This window comes from Galeopterus variegatus, unplaced genomic scaffold (assembly GCF_000696425.1).
Source record: "Galeopterus variegatus unplaced genomic scaffold, G_variegatus-3.0.2 Scaffold1501, whole genome shotgun sequence".
NCBI classification, from domain to species: domain Eukaryota; kingdom Metazoa; phylum Chordata; class Mammalia; order Dermoptera; family Cynocephalidae; genus Galeopterus; species Galeopterus variegatus.
The window spans coordinates 47,505-56,840 of NW_007727612.1; the positions used below are offsets into that span (position 1 = coordinate 47,505).

General features: G+C 47.2%; 1 protein-coding gene across 1 annotated transcript in view; it reads left to right on the forward strand.

Annotated features, from left to right (window-relative positions):
• The window catches only part of COL4A1 (collagen, type IV, alpha 1), a 94,183-nt gene that overhangs the window by 32,857 nt on the left and 51,990 nt on the right, over window positions 1-9,336 (forward strand). Inside the window, exons 3-11 of the mRNA XM_008577374.1 lie at window positions 2,572-2,661; window positions 2,828-2,872; window positions 3,885-3,929; window positions 4,023-4,085; window positions 4,552-4,605; window positions 4,883-4,909; window positions 7,196-7,279; window positions 7,366-7,428; window positions 8,725-8,760. Coding sequence (XP_008575596.1) covers window positions 2,572-2,661; window positions 2,828-2,872; window positions 3,885-3,929; window positions 4,023-4,085; window positions 4,552-4,605; window positions 4,883-4,909; window positions 7,196-7,279; window positions 7,366-7,428; window positions 8,725-8,760 — 507 coding nt within the window. The remainder of the gene's footprint in view (window positions 1-2,571; window positions 2,662-2,827; window positions 2,873-3,884; window positions 3,930-4,022; window positions 4,086-4,551; window positions 4,606-4,882; window positions 4,910-7,195; window positions 7,280-7,365; window positions 7,429-8,724; window positions 8,761-9,336) is intronic.

Sequence of the window (9,336 nt, forward strand, 5' to 3'; positions counted from 1 at the left end):
CTCGCTCAGCCAGTGAGCGGCCGGTCTGTATATGGGATCCGAACCCTCAGCGGGAGTGCTGCCGTGCTTCCCAAGTGGCGCACTGTAGCAGTGCGCCACCGGGCCGGCCCCAGGATTTTCTGTTGCCACGACTGCAGGTTAAGGATGGACATGTTTAAGTAGCTCTTTGAATAAGTTTTGGTCTGGGTATGTTTTTCTGTCTGGTTATCACCAGGCCCCAGCGAGAAGTCAGCGTCTGCATCAACCCCTGTGTGAGGCCCTCAGCGTGTTACCAGCTGCTATTTCTGGTAGATCCCGGGATGCTGCTGGCCCAAAGGGGTGTGCCAAACCAGAGGGCTTCGTTTTCTTGAATCCATTTGCTATTTTATCCTTTCCTCTAGAGTTTGAAATAATCTCTCCACATTTATTCAAATGCTGTTTCTGGACTCCTGACTTGTACTTCCAATTAAACTTAGACAACCCCACGGAGGTGCAGTTGGAGTCCCAAGTTCACAGCCTCATTGCTGCATTGATAAAAATTCACCCGTAAGCACCAGGCCAGGCTGAGTGGCTTGGATGACTTTGAAAGTTCTTTCTTTGTCTCATTTCAATTAGATGATGGCAAAAAATGTTTAAGTAACTCCTGGTAATGTGCTATTTGGGAGATTAATGTTTATCTTATGTAATGTATAGCTTGGCAGTTTATTTTTACCTTAAAGCAATATAACTTTGAGAAAAGCAATGAGCACTAGATAATCCTGCCGGTAATCTCCAAAGTGCCTTCTGTCTTTAAATCAGCTAACAGGGGTTACTTAATCTACCCAGTTGGTATTGTAAGATTGCACGAAACTCCACACACTGTGGAAAAGTAGGTTTCCTTATCATGAGAATGAGAAATTTTATATTGGCAACCTGAATATGGCAGTCTTCCTAAAATACTACATCATTTCCAGGATCCAACTCTGAGGGCTCGGTCCTCCACGTATTCGCCCCGGTGTGCTTCCTCTTGGTAGCCAGCTGTGCTCGCGTGGGAGAGACCTACCTGCCCAGCCCCATCTCCGCCTCCAGCCCCTGCACTCTGCCTGTGCCCTTCTCTTCCCACACTTGTTTTTCATTCATCCTTCAAGGGCTGGCAGAGGGCTCAGAATCCCACAAAGCCTTTGGGGCCGTTCTTTGTCCTTTTCGAGATTTTACAACCTTTGCGATGCCTGCCATGTGTGTGTACCCTGAATAATACTCCTTATTTTAAAAATAGTGTTTCTTATTTCTGTTTGCTCCATGGGAACAGAGATGGTAATTAAACTTTGATCCTACCTTTACAAAAAGTACTTTTGAGACACACCTGTTATCAAACCACACCATCACCTTGCTGATTGCACGGGGAAGTCTCAGCATCTTGTGCTGAAACCCACGCTACAAACTCTGCCTCCACACACCTTCTAAAGGCATTTGAAGAGAAAGACAGAAGTGATGCTCTGACCCCAAAATCTCAGCATGGGGCCTATTAATAATAAGAGAGTTTGGGCCGGCCCGGTGGCGCACTCGGTAGAGTGCAGCGCTTGGGAGCGCGGAGGCGCTCCCGCTGAGGGTTTGGATCCCATATAGAGACCGGTCTGCTCACTGGTTGAGCGTGGTGTGGGTGCGACATTGAGGGTTGCGATCCTGTTGCCGGTCGCGGTACGGGCGTGACACCGAGGGTTGCGATCCCGTTACCGGTCATGAAAAAAGACAAAAAAGGAAAAAAAAATAATAAGGGAGTTCATTAATTGAGGTAATTAATTCAGCAAAAAAAATACTCACTATTCATTATTTATTTACCCAAGAAATTATTTAGCATTTAGTATATAGCATTTAGTGTATATAGCATCGTGCCCTGTATCACATGCAAGTATTTCCTGTCCTCAGGAGCTTAAAATAGAGTAGAGAAAAGCCACCTGAAATAGGACTTGGCATCTATTCTCAGACACTCAGTATGCACTTGTGCAGTGTTGGTTGATACTTAGAAAGGTTGATGTATGAGGTTCTCCAGAGAAACAGAACCAATAGGACCGATGACAGATAAAAAGATAGACACGTAGATAGACACGTAGATAGACGAGAAGGAACTGGGTCAGGTGAGTATGGAGGCTGAGAAGTCCCACGACAGGCCATCTGGAAGCTGGAGAACCAGCGAGGCCAGTGGCGTAGCTCGGCCCAGTCTGAAGGCCTGAGAACCCGGGAGGCCACGGATGCCGTTCACGAGAGCCTGGAGTTCTGATTCGTCGGGGCAGGAAGAAGCCGGGTGCCCCAGCCCAGAGGAGAGAGGGAGTTCACTCTTCCTCTGCCTTTGTGTCTGTCTGGGCCCTCAGGCAGGGATGGTGCTGCCTACATTGGTGAGGGTGGGTCTTCCTTACTCAGTCCACTGGTTCAAATGCCAGTCTCTTCCAGAAACACCTGCACAGACACACCCGGAATGATGCTTTACCAGCTATCTGGGTATCCCTTAACCCTGTCAAGTTGACACCTACCATTAACCATCACAGGTGATCACCGATTCCTTTCCTCTCTTTCTCTCATCCTGCCTTTTGCCTGATTTATGCTCCTTTCCTGCAGGGGGAAAGAGGCCTCCCCGGGTTGCAAGGTGTCATTGGGTTTCCTGGAATGCAAGGACCTGAGGGGCCCCAGGGACCACCAGGACAAAAGGTGAGCCTGACTGTGTAATTGGAGGCAGGGGGCGCAGGGAAGGGAGGTGGGGCAGGGGTGCAGGGTGGGGGGAAGGGGGTGTAGGGAGGGGAAGGGGGTAAGGGTGTAAGATCATCTAGATCTTGAGATAAGGAGTGGTCACAATGGCATCTCTGCTCTGCTCCAGGGTGACGCTGGAGAACCAGGACTCCCCGGAACAAAAGGGACGAGAGTGAGTACAGTCGTCACTTGTGTGCCAGCTTCCAGGGCGGGGGCCTCGCCTCTCCTTTACCACGCCTCTCCTCAGAGCGCACAGGGCACGTGCGGTGGGCACAAGGGCTCAGGTGGGCGACCGCTGCTGTTTCCCACCTGCCGACCTCACACCTGTCCTGCGCTCTGCTGAGCTCCTGACCGTGGCTTCTTCTAAACCTGCGTCCCCACATTCGTCCTCCCTCAGGGGTCTCTCCTAGACGTGTTGTAGTTTGCGGAGGTGGACATCAGTGATATATCCACAGGTCCGTAGGGAGAGACGACCTGGTTTCCCGTGGAAGTCACCGTGTCTGTAGAGCTACAGTTTCTCCCCGCTTCACCTTCTCTTTCCTTCCCTTGCTACCCCCATTCCTGGAACACGCCAAAGGAAGACCTTTGTGAGAGAATCTTGTAAGGAGAAAACTAGACATCGTGATATGCACATGCTTCGAGGTTGTCTTGTTAGGCAGCGAAAGGGGCTGCAGCAGAAGCCTGCGCCTGTGCCCACACACCAGCCGGTGGCGTCCTGGGCGAAGACAGGAGATGCCAAGCAACGTGTGGGTGACAGCATGGCAATTGTCCAGAACGGAGAGACGCAGATTTCAGCTCACAATGATTTTTGATTTTTTTTTTCCTCAATGAATTGATTTTTCCCATAAACTCTTCTTCCCAAGTATTTGAGATTTTAATGTGAAGTATATGCTTTTTTATAACCTAGACATTACAAACGGTGAAATGAGGGCGGAGTTATTTTGTGCACATGCACCTTGATTTTAGAAGTGGTTAATGGTCAGCTTTTGATGGGGAATTTCTCCTGCAAACACGGGTGATGTACCCTGGCTGGGCCACTGCCTCCCCGGAACGCTCCGGCTGCTCAGTGTGCTGGTTCTAAGAGCCAGAACTCAGGGTGCGGCTGCGCTCACCAGGTGGGTGAGTCAGAGGAAATGGGGCTTCCCGGAGTTTCTGTTGAAACTCTCCCGTTTCCATCCTTACAGGGACCCCCAGGAGCATCCGGTTACCCTGGAAACCCCGGACTTCCTGTACGTATATAAAATGCACTCTGCTTTTCTTATGAAATATTTTACCATCAGCTGACTTTCTATTTGGGTTACTTTTTACTTTATTGATTACAGGGAATTCCTGGCCAAGATGGCCCACCAGGTCCCCCAGGTATCCCGGGATGCAACGGTACAAAGGTAAACTTGGAGCCGAGTCCCTCCCCTTGTGTGTGTTTACGTGGCTTTGCACATGGAGAAATCAGGCCAAGTTATTCTGTTAACACATTTTTATTTGCCAGAATTGGAAAGGTACTTGTCTTAAAGCTTTCTTTATTAGGTAAGGAAATACAGTTTTCCCGTATTTAATGTACAGGGAGGATGTAACTGTGCCTTTCTTTTTAAATAGACTTTTATCCTAAAATGGTTTTTAAGTACTAAACTTATTTCCTAAAGTCAATTACTAAATCAAATAAGGAAATGCTATTGCGAATCCCTGTTCCTACTAATTATGGTATCAAGTGTATTTGTTCTTTCGTAAAGTAGCGCCCAATAATATAGTTTTAACAAACCGTTTTGAGGAATTGATTTTTGGGTGCTGCTTTATGAGAGGCTGTTTTTCAGGGGGCAGGACAGTATGTGTGAGTGACTGTCACTGTCTCCTCAGGGAGAGAGAGGGCCACTGGGGCCGCCTGGTTTGCCTGGATTCACTGGAAATCCCGTAAGTAGACGGTTAAGTCAGAATTTTTTTCTTTGGTTGTAATTTCTGTCCTCTCCTTTTACTTCTTTTTCTTTTTGCACTTACATCTTAATGCTAATGATATCTTGAGAAAAACAAAACTAATATCGAGTAGACGGTTAAGTCAGAATTTTTTTCTTTGGTTGTAATTTCTGTCCTCTCCTTTTACTTCTTTTTCTTTTTTTCTTTTTGCACTTACATCTTAATGCTAATGATATCTTGAGAAAAACAAAACTAATATCAAAACTCTCATTTTTAGGGACCGCCGGGGATACCAGGAATGAAGGTATGTTTTATTTTATTTTATTGGGTTAATTACGGGGAATCTGTTTAAAACAAATACCATAAAAAAAAAAACCTCCTTTAAATCCCTTTAGCTGATTAATTGCTTATGAGCATATTTTCCTAAAGTCTGTTACATTATTGGAAGCAATATGCACAAACTCGGATTTTAGAATCCAACGTTTAGACACCAGGTACAATTTCTCCATAGGAGCTGGCAGGAGCGGGAAGGGTGGGGTGGTGGCCGATGCGGTTCCCGGAGTGTGCCCGCTTGCCGGGGCCCTCTCACTGACGCCCCTCTTGCAGAGCCCTGTCGCCCAAAGGACGCAGACTTTTCTTCTGTTCAACCTGAATAGTTTCATTTAAATACGACCGAATCTTTGCGTTGCCCAGCGTCTGTAGTCGCTGTGTTATGAGAGCCGTAATTTCTGCAGGAAACCCCCAGTTGCCACAGGTTAGGGGTACGGTGTCCCGGCCCCCTCATTCAGAGCTACCTGTGACCCTCTGTGTCCAGGGTGGGGCCTGAGCCCTGCTTCCCTCCTCCGAGACGCCCCAGCCCCTGCTTTCTTAAAGGGGCCTTCTTGCCCCACCCTAGAGGGGCCCTAGATGGAGCCGGCAGAGGCCTCCGTGTGACTGGCCGCTGGGCCCTGGCTCCTGTCCCCCCCCCTCCATGGCCTGCTGAGGCAGGGGTCTCATGTGGGCCTCTTCTCAGGCCTCCCCGACTCTGTCCCCCGCCTGGCGTCCCACAGACACCACGGGCCACCTCTGCCGCCTCCCCGCCGTCTGCTCCCCGCTGTCTGCTGGAGCCGAGCAGGGCGAGGACCCCCACCCGCGGCACCCACCAGAGACCCAGAGGCGTCCCTCCTGACTTTGGTTTTACTCTGGAAGAGCCACGTGTGATCGAGTCGATTCTTTTTTATCCCTTCCTTCCCTCCCTCCTGCCCTTCCTCCTGGCTCCCTCTCCTTCTTCCTCCTCCTCTTCTCCCCTCTGTGCCCATCTCTCCCTGTGTCCTCTAATCACAAAGTCCTGCCATTTTCACATCCAGAATTTCTCCCAAATATGTCCCGTCCTTCCCACTGTCCCACCACGGGCTCTCCCGGGAGCAGACGACACACTTTTGCTCCGTGGGTGAGTGTGGCAGCGAGTCCACTTGGGCTGGGCCCTGTCCCAGCCACTCCAGAGCTCCTCACTAGGAATCAGCGAGCGGGGACAGAAGAATTGTGCTCAGGAGGACCCTCTGCTAAATTCACAGAAATTAACCTTTTAAGGCCTTTCCCAGGCAGGGGATCCTGTCTCGGGGCTAGGCTGCTCCTATCGCCCTGACCTTGGCCTGAGCACCGCCCGTCGTCAGCTGTGCACGGGGCCTGGACAGCCCGGGGTGCGCAGTGGCCGGGCATGTGGAGCAGCCATGGGAAGGCGAAGCTTCTAGTTTTCCAGTAGCTGCACGAGAGACAGCCCTGTGTCTGAGTGGGGGCGAGCGTCCCTGTGTCCCGTGTTTAAGAATTCCTAGGAGACAGTGTCCTCATAACAGCCGTGTGTATTAGTCAGGGTTCTCCAGAGAAACAGAGCTGATGAACAAGAGAAGAGAGGGGAGATTCATTTTAAGGAATTGGCTCATGAGACTGTGGGGGCTGGCAAGTTCAAAATTCTCAGGGCGTGCAGCAGGCTGGACACCAGGCAAGAGCAGACGTTGCGGTCCGAGGCTGAGGCCGTCTGCAGGGACAATTCCCACTTCCTGGGGGCAGGGTGGTCTTTTTTCTCTTAAGGCCTTCAACTGATTGGATGAGGCCCACCAACATTAGGGAGGGTAATCTCTTTACTCAGAGTCTACTGATTTAAATTTCCACTGATTTAAATAATGCCTTCCAGTAACACCTTGACTGGCATTTAACCAAAAAATACAGCCCTGCCAAGTGGACGGATAAAGTTTACCATCACACCCTGCTTTTATGGGAATACTTATCCTGACTCTTTTCTCAGAAGATAATCCTTATTTTGTGAGAACAGCCTGTGGTCACGCAGTCTTTCTACCAGCGACCAGGGCCCTTGTCTGGAATGTGGGACGGTCACGTGCACAGTGAGCTGCCTCTGTATTCCGTCCTTGGTGCAGCTGAGTTGAGCGTGCAGCAGCTATGCTGGTCATGGGACAGTAGTGATGAGAGGGGGAGATGGCCAGTCTGTTTATTTCCAGCTTAGACTCCCGTACCAGTAATACCTGCCTATTATTCAGGTGATTTCAAGCATCTTTACATGAATATTTATGTCTTCCTCTTCTTTTTCATCCTCTAGGGGGACCCAGGTCAAATACTGGGCCATGTGCCTGGGACACTGTTGAAAGGCGAAAGAGGGTTTCCTGGAATCCCAGGGATGCCAGTAAGCATCTGCTAAAGAATTATAAGCACGGGCTGCACCACCTCCTAGCTTGCATTTTAATTCTTTTCTTTCTCAATCATTTATAGGGCTCACCAGGATTACCAGGGCTGCAAGGTCCCGTTGGCCCTCCAGGATTTACTGGACCACCAGTAAGTGTTTGGGGATATCTCTCTGAGGCAGCTATTCAAAGAGCGCTGTGTCGAGGTGTGAAAATGAGTGATTTTATGAAAACTCTATGCAAAGGTGATCCCTTTTAATTTAGATATGGCAGAATCAGCTTCTTTCTTATGAAAATGTTTGGTCAGCATCCATGGTCCTCATATTCCCAGAGCTGTGGGGAAAGGGTAATAATAGTCAAAACAGGTAACACAGTCATTGTTTGAGGGGCTGGCTGGAAACCAGGGATACCCACAGACTGAGACAGTGGAGTTCAAAGACGGATAAGGCAGGCTCTGCATGGGTGACCTCACCTGGAGCAGGGGAGACGGATTTGCAGAAACATAATCATACAAGAAGCTCTGGATCTGCTGGGAGCTGTGGACACAACCAGGCGGCAATGCAGAAACTGCACTTTATTTGTTATTAAGAATTTACAAACCGAGCACCCGGAGATGAACCTCCAGGAGACTGTGCTGTCGTTGGCCTCCTGCACAGTTACTAATTCTCAGTGGAAGGAAGCCATCATTTCCTCCCCACTGTGACATTTTTGAGAGCGCAAGAGAGTTACAGTCAAGGAGATGCACCTATGTTCCAAGTGCCATGTTCGCGAGCTCCAGGTGACGCCCCCGAGTTTGCCATCCTTCCACGGCCTGACGGAGTGCTCTTAGAGCGTCTCAGGCTTATGTTTTTAATTTACTTTTTTTTCATTTTCTTTTTTTCTAAAATCCAGAAATTATTCTTCTATCCATCGTGTAAATGTAGTCTCTTTTATATTCTCGCAAATAAATGGGCAGTTTTTATGAGTCAAAAATGACTAGTTTTTCCATTTTAAAATGATTGGGAAAAGCTTTCTCAAACTTTGTTGCAAACATTGGAAGTTTCTAATTTCACTATAGCCTACTCACTCAAAGAAAACCCAGCTTTTTAAGATAAACAATTATATCTAAAGTGGACAAACATAATTCTCAAGGTGAAAACTCTGGGGACCCTGGGGAGTTTGGCTGGTGGCCATGCCTCATTCTAGCAGCTCATCTTGGTGCGTTCTTAGGTTATGGGAGTCCACAGGGCAACACCTAAGATTTTGAGGTATTTCCAATCCTGTTAATAATTGTCCTGGACCAATTGCTGGTTATTTTTAAAGTTTTACAGTTCTACTGCACAGGAAAAATACTTAACAAATAAATGATCATGTTAACCACGGAATCTTAAGATGATTTTTAGCACAAAGAAGGATTTAAGGCTCACTAGAGTTGAATCATATTTAATTAAAGTGATTTCTCTCCCAGGGTCCCCCAGGCCCTCCTGGCCCTCCAGGTGAAAAGGTAAAGTTTTTTTTTTTCATTTACTGTTCTTTGTCATTAGTATAAGACTGTCATGAAATTGTCATAACTCATTCTGTAAGTTTCTGTAAAAATTTTGGAAAACTATGTCATCTTTATCTATCTATATATTTAAGCATTTATCTACATTTATCTATCAATCAATCAATCATCTATGTACCTATCCATCAATTATCTATCAGTCTATCAATCTTTCCTTCCATTCTTCCCTTAATTATTACTTTGGAATCACTGATCTTTCCCTTAGTTTTCTAAAGCCAGAGTTTAAAAACCTTAAATTAAAAGAAAAAGGTTGTTATAGAACTTTTGTTGAACACAGCATGATCATAATGATCTTGAAAATTTTTTGGTAGTTGTGGGACAAAGCTATTACTTGAAATTCACCATCTTTTTTATTTTTGGTTGTTTGTTAAATTTAGTTGAATGAACAAGTGAATCAGTTGGACAATGTGCAATAATAACGCCTGTTCATGCAGGGGTTGCAAAAATGCAACATATATATATATTTAAAATCATGACTTATTATTTTATTTAACTTTTAAAAAAATTCTTTAAATT